Source organism: Beta vulgaris, chromosome 7 (genome assembly GCF_026745355.1).
Source record: "Beta vulgaris subsp. vulgaris cultivar EL10 chromosome 7, EL10.2, whole genome shotgun sequence".
In the NCBI taxonomy this organism is placed as follows: domain Eukaryota; kingdom Viridiplantae; phylum Streptophyta; class Magnoliopsida; order Caryophyllales; family Amaranthaceae; genus Beta; species Beta vulgaris.
In genome coordinates this window covers 50,155,816-50,173,707 of record NC_079208.1, presented here as the reverse complement: position 1 = coordinate 50,173,707, position 17,892 = coordinate 50,155,816, and the positions used below count along the sequence as shown (strand labels likewise).

The 17,892-nt window shown below is 35.3% G+C and overlaps 2 protein-coding genes across 4 annotated transcripts in view; both read left to right on the top strand.

Moving 5' to 3' along the window:
* Positions 1–280: 280 nt before the first annotated feature.
* Positions 281–2,759, top strand: LOC130589336 (putative disease resistance protein At1g63350). The gene is made up of 2 exons (XM_010686825.4): positions 281–795; positions 1,231–2,759. Exon 2 carries the CDS (start codon positions 1,243–1,245, stop codon positions 2,311–2,313), a length of 1,071 nt encoding a protein of 356 aa, XP_010685127.1. The 5' UTR covers positions 281–795; positions 1,231–1,242; the 3' UTR covers positions 2,314–2,759.
* Positions 2,760–2,780: 21 nt separating this feature from the next.
* LOC104899610 (probable disease resistance protein At4g27220) overlaps positions 2,781–17,892 on the top strand; it is a 16,410-nt gene continuing 1,298 nt past the window's right edge. Inside the window, exons 1-2 of one of the 3 annotated variants that reach the window (XR_007276248.2) lie at positions 2,781–5,321; positions 5,404–9,676. Coding sequence is in view for 2 of the 3 variants with exons in the window: in XM_048648105.2 (XP_048504062.1) it covers positions 17,030–17,892 (863 nt within the window). In the remaining variant the exon portion in view is untranslated. Of the gene's footprint in view, positions 5,322–5,403; positions 9,677–14,346; positions 14,567–17,008 lie in introns of those variants that run through there. The other 2 variants (XM_048648105.2, XM_010686824.4) reach the window with 2 other exon arrangements.

Here is a 17,892-nt window from a genome sequence, read left to right as displayed (position 1 = left end):
GAGGAAACAAAATTCTGATTCGTTTCCTCCATGGAGGAAACGAAATTCTGCTTCGTTTCTTCCATGGAGGAAACGAAAATCCATTTCTTTTCCTGTGTGTCAGTTTTCAAAAAAAATTCGCGATGGTTTTGGTGGTGGTGGTGGTTGTCCGTGGTGGTTGCGGTGAGGTGAGAGAAAGTGAGAATGAGAGTGAGAGGAGGAGAAAGAGAATGAGTGAGGGGTAGTTTAGGAAAATTTTGAAAAAAATACGGATGATTTTAAGTAAATATGGACGGTAAATAGTAATTCCCTGTAGGCTGTATTGTATCACAAAGGTGTTGAACCAGAATCACTGAGAATTTATCAAAAAAAGAATCACTGAGATACCTTTTTGATTAGTGGAGAATCTCTTACGTCTGACACTGCCACTGGAGTGAGAACTTGAAAAGTCTTAGTGTTGGAGTTACTAGATTGTGCGGCACAGGATCCAAACATGGAAATTACCAAGGATCCGGACCTTCAAATTCATCCAATCACCTTGCTTCGGATGCAGCTTCTTCTCATCAAATTTTCTGACTCCAACTTTTTTTCTTTTCAAATTTTACGCGTTTTGATATCTCAAAAAAAAAAAAAAACCCGGGATCAGAGTAATGCGGAGAGTAGGAAGTTACTCGGAACAAGCAGATTAATGAAAAATTGAAAATGACAGTACTTTCTTCTTCTGCTTTTATTCTGAATTCTGTAGAATTGATTTTGATAAAGAATTCCTTTTTTTTTTTTCAAACCACAATTCAATCTTCAACTCTTTCGAAAAAGGTATAAATTCTTCCATCTTCTGCTGTTCTGAATTTGATCTGTATGATTTGAATTCTTGTAGAAATTTACTTTATTTGATTTTTCTGGGTTCTATTTTAGGGTTTCTTTATTTGATTCTCTATAATAGTGGTTGATGATTTATTAGAAGGGGGGGAGATTTGCAGTAAATTAGGGTTCATATATATGTAATTTTGAGAAATCTATACTAGAGGGGGGAGGTGATTGTTTTACTTGCAGTAAATTAGGGTTCAAATTTATGTAATTTTGATGATTTATATATTCTAGAGAGAGGTGGGTGATTGTTTTTATCTGCAGTGAATTAGGGTTTGAATTTATGTAATTTTGTTAGTTTACATGTGCAGTAAATTAAGATTTGAATTCATGTAAGATAAGGAAAGATAGAATCTGAAAGTGCTAAGCCTAAATTTTTTTCAGGTTTAGCTTCCTATGGATCAAGTAAATATTTTTGTGGGAATTTGGGGACTTATAACCTATCTAAATATAGTCAGTCTTGATGAGATGAAAAGAATTCTTGAGGGTGAAATTGAATGCTTAAGTGCCAAGATGCTAGACGTTTCTAGAATAACCTCTTCCTCTCAGGCTCCACGGGGCAAGAAGCGAAAACAAGAGGACTGTCCCTGGATGACTGAGGATCAGAATCTGGTGGTGAAATCTCGATGCTTGTTAGGGCAAGTTGGAGGATGGAGAAGCTTACTCTTAGGTGCAAAGACAAGATGGGAGGTTTACAAATTGGTATATGCTTTGAAAGACCATGACATAAAGGGTAACAAGGTCCTTAAAGAGGCCTTGTCTGATGCCCGAGGCTTGTGTCGTGGTTATCATATGCCAGTGAAACAGTTAGTGGGCCGAGTTGCTTCTAGAACTTTGGACTATCTTAAGGTTTTGCTGGAAGGTGATGAGGCTGGTAGAATTGCTATTTATGGGATGGAAGGAATTGGAAAAACCTTTTTGATGAAGCACCTGCACAACTGCGCGCTAAACATGTTTGATTATGTTTTCTGGGTTTCTTTCCCTGATGTGTTCACCATCAAGCATCTGCAAGATGCTGTTGCTGCAGCTGTGAACTGTGATATTTCTAGTGCTGATCACTTGTTTGTAAGGGCTAGTAAACTGTCAGACACACTTGCTAATCTTGGTAGATTTGCAATTTTTTTAGATTGTGTACCAAAAGCTAATTTTTCTCTGGAACAGGTTGGAATTCCAGTCCCTACAAAAGGGAGCGAGTGCAAGCTGATATTATCTACTAGCTCTAGCTTAGAGTACAAATTTTTCGATTGTTTTCAAGCAGTTGAAATTAAGCGACTTCCAAAGGAAGATGCATACATGTTGTTTATGCGTGAAGCAAACATTAGGGAAGGATCTATTTGTTCCTTTGATGGCATTCCTCGTTCACTTGCTGATAGGTGTTGCAGAGTGCCTCGTAGGATTGTGGACATAGCTACTCGTATGTGTGGCATAAATGATCCCCATGAATGGAGATTTGCACTATTTGAATGAGGAACGGGATGAAGAATAAACATGCGAAGTGAGACAAGAACCTCTATCCCAAGGTTAGGTTAACTAGGAAATCAAAGTAGTGCTTCTAGAGAAGATCTAGGCATCGGTTAGGATCTGGTTAGGTCAAATGAGAGGATAAAGGAATCAATTGAATGTTTTTTTCTGTGGGTTGTCAGATGTTTCTCCTTATAAGACTAGTGTTTGATAATGATTATCTAATATGATTAGGCCAGCCTGCTAGGGGAGCTTGGTGTCGAGAGAATGGCTTGATTGTTCTCTAAGTCCTTTCCACTGATTGGTGTTCACTGACGTTGTTGGTGGGAGTAAATAATTATATTTATATTGATGGAGGAGTTTAAAAGGTGGTAGAGAAGACATCCCTGATAAATTAAACTGAGGCATCTCACTTTTATTTTACGGCTTTACCCTGTTTTGTAAAAGTTCGGGGGGGGGGGCGGGGGGGGGGGGGGGGGGCTATACTTGCCCATGTATCTAAATAAAGGTACTTGAATCCTTGATTCCTGAAGAGTCTTATCTTCTTATATGATCTTTCGTGCTGCCAATTGTTTTTATATTTAGTAATGTGTCATAATTACTGAGAGCTGTTAATTACAGGTACTCTGCTATGTCTTGTATGTTCTCTACCTTATTTCCTTGTCATATTTTTCTCCCCTCTATCTTGCCTGTACACTTATCTTGTCTTGGTTCTTCGAAAATGCATCCTGTGTGCTGTGGTTAACCTTACTCCTGAAGTTTTCACCCCTAACTTTTTATCATTTAGAATTAATTGCTGCTATCTTTTTGTTATTATATTTCTATACATTCAGTTTCGATAGAGGTTGAAATAAAGAATAAAGAACTGAACAAAAAAACTGAAAAAAAGAAAAGGGAAAAAAAGAAAAAATAAAAGAGAGAACGGTTAGCTTTTTACTGATCTCCTAAGACTTTGTGCACCTATTAAGTGTTCCATAATAGTTTGAACACTTATAAATTCACGAAGTTGAAGGGGATAAGCTCAAAAACATGTACACAGTATTGACACAAGTGAAAGAAAATTTGCTTCTGATATGCTTCTACGGCACCTTGTTTCAGATGTTGTGGTCCTAAACACCACTTTGAATCTCTTCTGATTTTGTTCTTGGTAAATTTCATGATAGACTGTATGTCATAAAATTAGTCTTCCCTGCTCCCACAAAGCCCATGGGTACTTGGTCTCTTTTATGTACAATATACTAGTTTCCAATGACACTTTTACAAACTCACTTTCTTTTGAACAACCAAAATGGCACCAACCTCGTGCTGGTTTGTAGATCTTGTTTGTAGGATCTAATCTTATTCTAACTCAAGGATGCATTACTTGTCTCTGGGAAATGCCGCCTTAGCACTATTCCATGGCTTGTCCAATTCCAATATAAAAATCCTGTCATCTTGTGGGGAAATTGGTTTCAGTGCGTGTGTTGTTTGTCATGTGTGTGTGTGTGCGCCGAAACACATGACACACGCATTGGCATCCATTTTTGTATGTGTGTTTTGTCGTGTGTGTGTGTGTGTGTGTGGAAACACACATGGCAGCCATTTTTGTATGTGTGGTTATGTTGTGTGTCTTTAGAGTTAAGAGTAGAGGAAGAACTTTGTATGAAATTTTCTCAGGCCTTCCTCTGGAAACTGTCTGCCGTTGCTGGATAGTAGCACTATGTAGCTCAATACATGGCATCTGTTGCTGGATAGTAGCACTATGTGAAATATACTAGTTTCCCATGAAGCTTCTGCAAACTCTGTCATAATGACTTTCTTAAGAACAACCAAAATGGCACTAACTCGTTTTAGTCTATAGATCTTGTTTGTAGGATCTAATCTTATCCTAACTCAAGAATGCACTACTTGTCTGTAGGAAATGCCTCCTTAGCACCATTCCATGGCTTGTTCAATGTCAATAGAAAGATCCTATCATCTTATGGGGAAGTGTGTGTGTGTGTGTGTGCGCGCGCGCGCGCGAGAGCATGGGTCCCTCTCCCTCTCTCTCTCCCTCTCCCCCCGCCTCTCTCTCTTTGGTGTGTGTGTGCTTGCGTGCGTGCGTGTGGGGGTGTGGGTGTGCATGGGTGTGTGTTTCTCTCTCTCTCTCTCTGTGTGTTTCTCCCCCCCCTCTCTGTGCATGTGCGTGTGTGTTTTTTGTGTGTCTATTTGTGTGTGTGTGTTTCTGTGTGCATGTGCATGTGTATGTGTATGTGTATGTGTATGTGTATGTGTATGTGTATGTGTATGTGTATGTGTATGTGTATGTGTATGTGTATGTGTATGTGTATGTGTATGTGTATGTGTATGTGTATGTGTATGTGTATGTGTATATGTGTATGTGTATGTGTATGTGTATGTGTATGTGTATGTGTATGTGTATGTGTATGTGTATGTGTATGTGTATGTGTATGTGTATGTGTATGTGTATGTGTATGTGTATGTGTATGTGTATGTGTATGTGTATGTGTATGTGTATGTGTATGTGTGTTTCTCTCTCTCTTTTTTCTCTTTCTGTGTCTCTGTGTGAGTATGTGATGTGATGGCATCCATTTTTGTATGTGTTTTATGTTGTGTCTTTACAGTTCAGAGTAGAGGGAGCACTTTGTATCAAATTTTGTCGGGCTTCCCTCTGCAAACTGTCTGCCATTGCTGGGTAGTAGCAGTACATGCTCGGTGAAGCTCAATACATGGCATCCATTGCATATGCTTCACCTTCTATGGTCCATCTTGGCTTCTTGCAAAACTTGTTTGAAGTTATGTGTTAGCAGATATGAAAGTCAGAATGATAAATTAAACAAAAGGAGGGAGCAGCACTACGACGAAAATGTGCATATCTACAGAACTCCAACGGAACAACTATAATCATACATGAAAGATACGAAACAAAAGTAGCTGATCAGAAGAAGCATTTTCAATGACTCAAGGTTGTCTCAGCTACAGCCAGCATCATTAGGTGCTCATTTTTTTCCATGATTTGCTAACACAGAAAACAGGTTAGTTAGTGTTATAGCACTTCTAATTTTTAGTTTAGTGTCTGAATGAGATCAAATCTATAGATATTGTATAATCTGCTAGGTCTTTGAAACGTAGAAGCAACACACCTAGCAACTTCATGAGGCAAAATCCAGGAAAAGTGGTCAGTGAATTGATAGAAATAATGAATATAGTTGTGGATCTACACCGGGAGAGGAAGGAACATCTAAGCTTCATATTGAAAAGAAGACTTTAGTCAAGTCTTCTTGCTCCACTCAAGTCTTTTTTCTCCACTCTACTAGTATTCAACTTAAATTTTTTTGTTTGTAGTATATTTTCCTACCCACTTATGTGTACTTTAACCAAAAGTATTTACTCGGTTAGAGTAGTAACATTGTTGTTAACTATTGTAGTAGGTGTTAGATGGTAACTGTTTAAGTACTTGTCTTAAAGTAGAATTGTGGGTAAAAATAATTGGCGAATAAGTAAAGGAAACTATATGTTTACATAATGTTAAGAAAAAAATTACCCTTCTTTTGAAGGGAACTCTTAAATCCTAACTATATCAAAGTGTAATGTGGAAGATAAAGCGTAACCAACAACACTCTAGTCCATTACTACATAATTCAATACGTCTCCACATTCCACAACTAGCGATATACAATGCCTACTTTATTCTCTTCATAGTAAATACCTCTTTATGGTCCCTCTTGGCTTCTTGCAAAATTTGTTTGAAGTTATGTGTTAACAAACGTGAAAGTCAGAATGATACATTCAATAAAAGGAGGGAGCGGCACTATGACAAAATGCACATATCTACAGAACTCAAATGGAACAACTATAATCATACCTGAAAAATACGAAACAATAGTAGCTGATCGGAAGAAGCATTTTCAATGAGAACCCAGCTACAGCCAACATCATTTGGTGCTCCTTTTTTTCCATGTTTAGCATCCTGATTGTTGGGGTTATATGATTAGCTAACTCGGAAACAAGTTAGTTATAGCACTTCTAATTTTTTGTTTAGTACTTCCTCCGTTTCCTAAAGATCTTCCCACTTACTGTTTCTACAGATACCAAGGAAAATCAAGTTGTGTGGGGCATGGTGTGAGTAAAGTAGGAGAGAGAAAGGAGTTAAGATAAATAAACAAATAAAAAAGGGTTAAAGTAGGAGAGAGAAATGGAGTAAAATTGAATTAATAATGTAATGGTAGACCATATGATAGTGACATGAGAGGGTAAATCGGGAAATTTGTTTTGCCAAATAAGGAATAAAGCAAAAGAGGGAAGATCTTTTGGAAACACCCTTAAATGAAAAGAGGGAAGATCTTTAGGAAACGAAGGGAGTATTTGATTGAGATTCAAATACATATCGTCTAATCTTTTTGGTCTCTGAAACATAGTAGCACATACAGAGATTGATACACCTACACACTGAGTCTACCAATTATTAATGTCTATTTTTAGTGGGTTGATTATCCAGTGGGTAGATAAAGTTTTTTCCAGTACGTACCAAGCAACTTCATGAGGCAAAATCTAGAAAAAAGCGGTCAATGGACTGGATAGAAATAATGAATATAGTTATGGATCTACATCGGAATAGGAAGGAACCTCTCAGGTTCGTATCAAAGAGAAGACTCTAGTCAAGTCTTCGTTCTCCAATCTACTGGTAATAATTAGTCTGGTAGTCAATTTTATTTATTTTTGGTTATGTATTCTCCTACCCGCTTCTGTGTACTTTTTAACTAATAAAGTATTTGTTCAGTTAAGGTAGTAGGCATTGTTGTTAACTATTGTAGTTGGTCTTAGATGGTAACTATTCAAGTACTTGTCCTAAACCAGAATTGTTGGTGAAAAAAAAATCGAATAAGTAAAAGAAAATATATATAGATGGAAGTCAAAAATAGATTGAAAAAACTCTCTACGAAGCTTCTTGAGAGCACGAAAGTGAGCGCCACGTAGCCCGCCGGCAGCCATATCAGCGCACTGGTTGCCGGTGAGCATTCCTCCGACATCCTTTTCGACTGCCTGGGCTCTGGCGAGACCTTTATCGGCAGTAATAAATTTCAATATCACTATTCTCTACCTCTTTGCTTCACTTTTGAGGTTAGTTGGTAAATACTTTCCTAATATACCTTCTACTGCCGTTACTCTGTTTGTTCTGTTTGAGTATTTCATAGTTTTAAGCTTGAGTTTACTTGTTCAGAGTTCCTTCCACTGAGTAGGGGTTCAATAAAGTTGAAGCTTCAGGTTAAGCGTTGTTGTTTGGGTTCTAGTATTATCTAGAGTTTGTTTATTGTGGTTCTTTATGATGTTTTCATTGGAGGGTTATAAGTGTTTTAAGTGGGAGATTGATCGGCTCCTCACTGAGGGAGTGGATTTAATGGAGGAAGATGAGTGCTTTATGGAGTTAATTTCAAGTTCTAAGAATTCAAAAGGTGTTATTGATGTTGTAAAAGAGATAAAGAAAGAAGGTAATCTTCTATTTCAACAAAGGAAAATTGATGATGCCTTAGAGAAGTATGGTTATGCGGGGGATCATTCTTGTTCGATATGATTTTGTAGAGGAAAAGGAAATGATTTAATGTTTTGAGTTAGTTATTTGTACTCTTAAACTCTGTTGCTTGTTTTAGTAGGAAAAATGAGTTTGAGCAGGTAGTAGGTTGGATTTGCTCAATTGTCTTAGACTTCAACCCAAATAGTGTTAAAGCATTGTTTAGAAAGAACTCGTAAAAAGACAGTGGGTTTATTGGGATTTATTGATGGACGATGGCAGCCAAGATTGAACATGGGAAGCCAGAGGTATCCATGAAACTTGAAGAAATCAAAAGCTTTGTGTATAAGGGACGGTCAAAAATGAACTTGGAGATTGACATTCCAAAAGATTTAGAGCTAGGAATTTCTTCTTCAAACAAGCAGATAAAGCAGTATATGAATAATAAGGATAGTTTGGAGAAGGACAATGAGAAAGGGAATGAAGTTTTGAGAAGGACAATGAGAAAGGGAATGACTATTCGACGAGTTTGATTGATAAGAAGGAAACTCATAGTGTATCTATTACAGAAGTCAATGAATCACATGATTGTCCAAGTGAGATAGGAGGAAATATTTTATCTATCTGGAGGTTGAGAGGAGGGAGGTTGTTGCGAGCACCCCTAACTTTGAAATTTCTAATTTGGTGAGCTTAAAAACATAAGATTGAGGTCTTCATGTCTTTTGGATTATGTGACTTATGTCCAAAAGCATATATCTTCCTAGTTCCTTAATATATCCCGCGAGGATATCAAAAGATTGCTACAAGGAAAAGAGATGCATTTCTGTTACTTCCATTCCAGGTTGATGTCAATTCGTATCTTAGAAACAAAAAACCATATCAAGATGAAGGCACACCACAAACAAGATTTGAAGGAAGCAGAGGTCTAACTATGGTGACTTCCATGAAGACTGTCACCAGTTCCATTAATCAGTCAAGTTTTCAGCACGAGGATACATAAAGACAAGAAGGTGCAATTTATGAAGCAATCCAGCAGAAGGTAGTTTATGCAAAAAAGCCAAAGCCAGATGCGGAATTGATGAACAAGGGTCATGTATCATCAAAAAGCCCAATGGTGTCCGCAAAGAGGAAAGTAGCTAGCGAAGCAAGGACGAGAGCACTAAGGATTGCTAAGTCTAACATACAAAAGGCTTTGCTGAATGGCAATTTGAGATCACTCAAAGGCTTGCATCCAGGAGAAAACCAAGGTCAAGGTGCTTTCCGTATGCAGCTTCAAAGTCTCGTCCCCCGGGTGTTGGTTGTAAGTGCAAATTAGTTCGCGTAAATGTGAACCCCCCCCCCCCCTTTAAGAAGCGTACTGTTAGTGTGACGTTCTGTAGAATATGTTCTAGGCATAATGTGTCTACCCATGATATGACTTGTTGTCACTCGTCAGAGTTCATGGGTTAACTTGTCTTTTCCTTGTGTGTACTTGTTGCCAAAAAAGAAAAGAAAATATATATAGATGTATACATAATGGTAAGAAGAAGAAAACCCATCTTTCAAAGGGAACTCTTAAATCCTAACATATCATGTGCAAGATGAAGCGAAACCAAGAACACTCTAGTCCGTTACTACTTAATTCAATACGTATCCACATTCCACTACTATCAATACAGTATGCTACTTGATTCTCTTCATGGTAAATCCCCCTTTGTTTCTTTATAATTTGTACATTTTATACGTTGATAATATTTACGTACTTTACTTTATTTGTAATTTATATAAAAGTGAAATCATAGTCACGTAGGATCGTTGCATTTGTTTTAACGTGTATTTTAAATAAGTTTAAGATGTCCCCATATATTCAGATGAGTTTCAATAAGGGTTCATTTGATTTAACTTATTTTTCCTATCTTGTCTTATTTTATAAGCTAAGATAATTATTGTGTGTGTCTAACATTTGATCTGATCTTATCTTATCTTATCTTATCTTCTCTTATCTTATCTGATTTTATAAAATCTTATTTTTTTCTGAAATAAGTTAAACTAAGTTGAACAGAATAGATTCTAAACTTGGATAAGTTTACTAAGATTCGGGCGAAGAGAATACACTTATAATAGGAAGGTCTTTTGTATGCTTTTTTGGCATGATGAGATATGGTTTCTCTGATGACGGGTATAAATTTATGATTCGCTGAGAAAAGACGGGAAGGCAAAGTCCTTATCATGTACGTACCCCGACCTTAAGTTTGAAAAGCTGTTTCCTCGCGGCCGTAGAATCAATATTTGAGCTATGGGTCGATCCTGTCTTGTAGTTCGATACACTACTCTAAGGCCAGCGTGGGTTAACTATTGATCGGATAATTCTTGTTAAAGAAGCCTTTCCGTTCCTCTCCTTACCGTCGAGTTACTACGTTCCTTGCTTGAAGCCGTTGTTGCTGTTCGTTCATGGGTCTCCATTAGGGCTCCGTTTGGTAGGGCGTAAAACGTTTTTCCGGAAAACTATTTTCCTCTATTTTTAGTTTTACGTTGTTTGGTTGACAAAAGAGTGTAAAACCATTTTCCTTTGGGGTAAAATTACTCTTCCAATGATGGAAAATCATTTTCCTTTCAAAATGAAGGGAAAATTATTTTCCTTATCTCTCTTGTACACTCCTCTCACTATCTCCTTACTTTCCCTTTCATTTTCCTTTCATTTCATCATTTTTTTTACATGTAACCAAACAACGGAAAACTAATTTTGGAATTGTGTTTTCCATTGTAAATTGTTTTCCATGAAAATCATTTTACACTGAAAATATTTTACGCCCTACCAAACGGAGCCTAGGTGGGATTGATTATTGATAGCTCTGAAATCTATAACACCACACAATGGAATAGATCACTAAGTTACAAGTACAACTGTGTCGCCCACCCGGGCTCCTTTGTGCCCGTCTAGGCACTTCCCACAAAAATTATAATTTGACCATCTTCTTCTTCTCTCAACATTCAAGGCACTTACAAGATAAATTGCTCACGAAAGACCAAGTACTATCTGAGAAAAAACATCCAAACACCCGAAAATGAAAGATGGAAAATTGTTCAACAGGTTTGGTATGATATATGTGAACTTTTTCCTTGGCTTCTTATATTCTTTAGATTTCAAAACTAAGTGTTTGTTTGGTTGTAATGAGAATTATTTTCCCATAAGGAATTTAAAATTCGTGGAAATTTAATACTCTTATGAAATTCTTACAAATTAGTCTAAGTTGTTTGGTAATCATAAGGAAAATTGTAATTCATAGGAATTTTGATTCTGTGAGTGACTAAGGGGAGGTTAGGTAAATCAATTCCTATATTTTGTGGGAATTTTGAATTCGCATGAATTTTCATTACCCCTATTTTTCCTACATCTTGTCAATCAAACAACTGTCCAAATCAGAAAATTATTGAAAATTCTATTATCTACATAATTTCTTGTATACTAAACAACCACTAGCTTAAACTATATTTAATTACTATTGTGTAAGTGGTTGTTTGGTATGCGGGAAGAAACACATGCAATGGAAATTCTCATGAATTTCTAAACTGTTCAATTGTTTGATTAGCATAAAGTAAGAAAAATGGGAGAATTTAAAATTCATGAGAATTTGTAACTTCTCATTTGTAACTCTCACAAAACGTGGAAATTTATTGACCAACCCCCCCATCCAAAATTCATTGAAATTTCAAATTTCTTGATGTCAATCAAACAACTTTAGTAGATTCCTCGGGAATTACATGAGGGAATTAACTTTCCATGGGAATTACATTCTTGTATGTACCAAACAATCACTAAATATAAATGTCATTATTTTACTTCTTGGTTAATCTCAATGTATATTTCAAACTAATAATTTTTTAATAATTAATTTTTAATAATATATAATCAGAGATATTAATGAGAAATGGTGTGCATCGACAATTATGATAGGTTAATATGATGCCTCTTTTAAGAAACAAAAAAAAAGTATAAGGTTAACATGCTTTTTAAAGAAGGTATATGATGAGGGGAGAAATAGATAAATAAAAAGAATGACTCATATAATGAGAGAGAAATGGATAAATTTTAACACCAAATAATATAGTGTTGCAATTAATGTAAAAAATCGAAATAAAGAAAAACGTTAAAATTGATATGAAACCAATGATGTTCTATAAATGAAAAGGTAATAGTTAATTGAGATATGGTTTCATCCACAAAAAGGAAAGGAAAAATGACATTGTAAATCACAATTTTGAGATGGTGGTGGAAGATTATGTGGCGCACACGGAAGTTTTGATGGACCCTAATAGTATCATGAAATTGTATTTTCATTGATAATAAATTATACAAGTGTATTTGTGATAGCTCATGAGTCATGTCTCTCATTCACCTTGGTAGAACCCTTTGTTTTCACTTTTCCTAATATCTTGTGTGGAGCTCACTTGTTTGACTCCCTTTTCAACCCATGCACATATTACATATTTATAATAGTTGTGTCCCAACTTCTAGATTTTTCTTTCAAGTACAAATATCTTATATTTTTCACAAGATAATTCTAGATACACATTAATATTTTTCTCACATTTTTCATCAAACATTTAGAATATCTAAATTAATTTCTAACATGCGTTACATATTAGTCTAGAGAGTGACCTATATTTTTTTTCATTGATCCCAAGTTTTTGGAAAAATTCTATCATAAACTCATGGTCAGAAAAGAAGATGACTTTTCACCAAAAAAATAAAAATAAATAAAGATGACAAAATTGGTTTTTTTTGGATATCCTTTTTATGTTTTAGAAGATGACCAAATTGATTATCTAAAAATGAAGTTACTGGTAAGGAAGGGGGAAAATTGAGAATCCTTCGTTGCAAGGAGTGAGACTTGATCTTAAGAAGTCTGGGATCGTAAGTGAAGTCAACACTATTAGGTTATCACCTCCTGCTTTGAGGTGACTATTATATATCAAGTGACATTTTCATGATAAAACCACTAGGAGAGAATTTGGATAACTTTGGAGAAAGTATTGGCAACTCATATTGAGATGAGATGCCAAAATGACATTTCATAAAATATTTGAAATCAAAGTTAAGTCAAAATGATATCAAAATAAAGTACTTTAATATCAATTTTATTTTAATACTAAATTATAAACCAAAATTGAAATTTAATACCAAAATAATATTTTGATACCACTTTAACTTACCTTTGCTATCATTTTTTGTGAGAACTCCTAACTTTGTATGCAGTAAGCCATGATGACACGAAACATTAATAATTAATACTTCCTATGTCCTCTATTAGTTTACTTCTTTCTTTTGCACAGAGTTTTAGGAGAAATAATATTATGGGTCATAGAAAGAAAGATAAACTATTATTTTATATTAAAGTTGAATATATGTGTGATGAAAAGTTTGTGGTCTCATTCCAAAAATAGCAAAAAAAAGAAAGAGGTAAAACACGAATACTGGTAAACTAATAGCGCAAATTAGATCCTGCACCGAGGTGTAGGATGAGCATCCTACACCTTGCCCATGTGGCTGACTTTTGGCAATATTTTTGAAAGTGGGCCAGCTCTTTCTCTCTCATCACGTGAAACAATTTTTTTAATGTACAAATGCATATGGTTTGGTGTACAATAATCTACGAGTGTACATTTAGGGATTTTCAGTGATCAAAGCAATGACCATCAATGTACATTGTGATTTTATTGAATTTTGGTATGAGAATGTAATTGTACATATTGAATTTCATTAGTGAACAAACATCAAACACACCAGTGTACAAAGAATGAAAATTACTCACTTGACATATTTCGGTATGGGAATGTAATTGTACATATTGAATTTCATTACTGAACAAACATCAACACACCCAGTGTACAAAGATTGCAAATTACTCACTTGGCATCAACTTCATGAATTGGGTTACTTTCAGCTAGGGGATTGTCATTGTACATTTTGATTTTATTAATGAACAACCATGAAGCCAAGGATGTACAAGGAGGTTGAGTGTGGAAAAGAGAGAAGTGGTGAATTTCGGTATGAGACTGTAATTGTACATATTGAATTTCATTAGTGAACAAACATCAACACACCTAGTGTACAAATATTGCAAATTACTCACTTGACATCAGCTTCAGGAATTGGGTTACTTTCAGCTGGGGGGCTGTCATTGTACATTTTGATTTTGTTAATGAACAACCACGAAGCCAAGAATGTACAAGGATGTTGAGTGTGGAAAAGAGAGAAGTGGTGAACAGTATATGGGGGGACATCAAATCAGTTATTAAATGGTGAACAGTAAATGTCAAATCATTTACTTTTTGAATTTTCGATTTTGTACATTAGATGTAAGGGGGATGTACATTGGCTGTCAAATCAATTACTTTTTGCATGTTGAATTGTGCGTTTTATTCTTCTTGCCTTGCGTTTTGGACAAGGTGCAGGATGCTCATCCTACACCTTGATGCACCATCTACGCATTGAACTAATAGAGGACGAAGGGAGTAATTAATAATTACTGAAAGCGACTGCTGGGCGTGCCGCGAACTTTTAAGAAAAATTCTTAATAATGACGCCGCTTCGCCTTTCTTCTTCGGAGTTTCTACGGAAGCAACCTGGCAAAATCTGCAGAAATCATGAACATCTTATAAAAACTGATTGATGCTCCAAAGTTATGAACACCCCAACCTGTAAATTTGCTTAATTTGACTATTAAATTTCAAACTCATTCTTTCAACGTCTTCATTCCTCCTCCTAAGACAAAGTTAAGCTCCAATCAGGTAAGCAATTTTTTTTGGCTTTCTCATTTTATTTTATTTTCTATCAATTTCTTTCTGATTTCTACTAGATTATTAAACATTTACTAATTACTTAGTAGATATTTTTATGATCAAATTTGATTGAAATTTTGTTATTGATTCACGATCAGATGTGGTAGAGATTGAGAAACCGACACTCCAATTCTAGGCTAAAAAAATTAGATCATTAACACTTCATATTCCAATAACAGTCTTTCCTATCCATATTGATATGTTGTAAGTAATTTGAAAACAATTGTACACATAGTTTATTGGCAACAAAAATTCATTCTTCTATGGCATGAGTAAAGGTTAAAAAGAGAAAATTAATTAGCTATTGCTATTAGAGCTTGTTTGGTTAACCTTCAAATACATGCGAAATTAGAATTCCCGTGAAGTAAATATATGTGTTGTTGTTTGGTTGGTAAAAATATGGGAGGTAGAATTTCTTAGGAAATTCTATTTCCCACAAAATGGAGGAAATAACTAAACTTAGGTAAGTGGAAATTCCCCATGTTCAACCAAACAAAAAAATGTACTTCCTAGGAAATAAAATTTCATGGACAATGCAAATTCATGAGAAGCTATAGTTCCCAACTTCAACCAAATGAGCCCTTAGTTCTCTAGAACGTCTAGGGTTCCGTTTGTTTTAGAGGAAGACGTTTTCCAAGAAAATGGTATTCCCTATTTTCCGTTGTTTGGTTGGACAATTAGAAAGGAAAATTAAGGCGGAAAAGAGTTTTCCATCCCTTTGTAAACGTTTTCTTACAACATGTAAAGGAAACTAATTTTCATGCACTTTTATTTCCAGCCTCTCGATTTTCCTCCTCTTAGCTTAATAGATTTTCATCAAACCAAACAAAAAAATTCTAATTTCATTTGCGATTTCCACTAGAAAATGTTTTCCATCAAACCAATACGGACTCTAAATCAACAATTTCAAGAGTTGAGTTTCATTGATTAATATACAACTTACATTTTTTATATCAAAAGGTAATTTTAGATAATTTAATCAAAAAAATTTAGTTGATAGTTACTTTGATTTCTTCTTTTGTCTGTGATTACATTGGAAATATTTGAACTTCAATCACATTGAAAATATTTGAACTCCAAAAAAAAAAAAAAAAATCCTCCAATAGATTATACTTATTAGAATGTATTTAGTTTTGGAAAAAAAAAATGATGTTCTATATGTTTTTTCTGCACTCTTTTATAATCTTCATTGTCTTGATTTTGTTGCAATTTGCAACATTCAACCACCATTTAACACAATGTGTGAGTAGATACTGCATTGAAATTGAGAATGTGCAACATCAAGTGCTGATTAAGGATAGAAAGATGTCTATCTATGAACATTTTATGTTAATTTACTCTTAACCTCTATTAAAGATCTACTAGTTATTACTTATTAGGTATCATAGGAAAACCAAGACTGAACTCTAAAGCATGCATTGAATCACACGAAAACTAATATCAAGTGTTATTACTTATTATAGTGATTGGGATATTCACTTTGCATATAAAAGAAGAAGTTTAGCCTTATTTTGAGTTTAAACGAAAAGGAGTAATCAATTCAGAAGGATTTTATGTAATTGATTCATGAATGTTAGACCTCAAAGGTTCAAAAGCATAACCCCTTATGTCACTTAAAGTTTTCCCAGTAGTAGAGCACCTAGGAGTTCAACATCTTCTATGAAGAACATCATCCAATTCATTTATGGGTACCAAATGAAGTTACAAGTTTAAGCATCCAGTTGGTTTTTTTTATAACTTCAAATGTTGATCGTCATATTATGTGAAAAATCTTCCAATAAAATTCGGAGAACCATGATCTACTATGATCCGTTCTTAATAGTATGTCTTTTAGAAATAAATCCTTCATGGCATTTAGTGTCACATATTTTTTTTTATCTTGTCAATATTAAACAAACACAATCAACCTTACTTCTCGATATATAAGAAATTATAATCGCTAGACAGCTGACTAATTAGGGAAGATTTTGTTTCTTAGGCATGATCACACAGAACTAAGTTCAAAACTGACCATCCCCATGTATACTAACTTGTCTTCCTTTTACATATGGTCGCGCTTCGAAAACAACCTTGCTTTACTTATGTGATTGCAAATCCGTGTCTAACATTGACTTTGGATGACCTATGGCTAGGAGAAAGATATTCTAACGATGACTTTTGATGCGCTTCTGTACCTTAAACATTATATTGATTGTACTAGTACTATGCTATGCATTGCTCTGATGCACGACCTTTTTCTTTTTTTAAACAATGATCATGATTCTTGTTATTAGTTTAATTTGTTGTTTGTATCCATTGAGATTTTATGTTGTGCGGGACAGGGGGTTTCACCCAAAGAATGTCAAAGTACAAACAACCGTAAGTAATATTTCATGTTCTTGTTTTTCGCAGATTTGTCATTTAACTGAGGAAATGCCTTCGGTAATTGCTCTAGTTGATTCGATTTTGGTCTCCATAAGTAGCTTCCATAATGTACTATATGATGTAAGGCGTATGAAAAGGACTGCAATTCTTGATGAGCAATCTGCAATGGAAAGTGTTTCTTTGCAACCTGAGAAGAAGCGCAGGAAAGTGCAGCCATCCCTGTCCATTAACTTAGAGTACGTTAATAGAATAATTGGCTGGTTAGGAAATAATGAGATTAGCACCATTGGCATTCATGGGATGGGTGGAATTGGGAAGACCACGCTTGCAATAGAGCTATATACTCGGCTTTCGAACCATGACATTCCTTCTAGTGATGATAATTATGCTAGTGCCTGGGTCTCGGTGGGGATTGATTTCACAGTATTCCAATTGCAGCAAAAAATTGCTAGTGCTTTTGGAATTGATTTTCAAGATGATAAAGATGTGATTAGGAGAGCATCGATCCTAAATGCCTTTCTATCTGGTTTAGGAAAGTACATACTCTTCCTTGATGATTTATGGGGTGATTTTCGGCCTGAGGATGTCGGTATTCCTAGGCAATGTAAGTTGATATTAATTTCTCGATTGCTAGATGTTTTCCGTATCCTTCGCTGCCAAAAAATCCTTAAGATTGAGACACGCTCAGAGGAAGAGACTTGGCAGGTGTTTCAACATTGCATAGGGCATGGTGTTTCAAATTTAAAAGAAGTTCCCAGTTGTAAGAAGCTTGTATATCACAAGTGTGCAGGTCTCCCTCTTGCTATCATCACGTTGGCGAACAACATGCGAGGGGTAGTTGATGCTTCTAGATGGAGGGAATTCCTTGAGATTATGGATCCAATTCAAAACATAGATGTTTTCAGTCGATT

Bases quoted from the DNA above. Each gene is read 5' to 3' on its own strand.
- LOC130589336 (XM_010686825.4), top strand. From the start codon at position 1,243: ATGGATCAAGTAAATATTTTTGTGGGAATTTGGGGACTTATAACCTAT.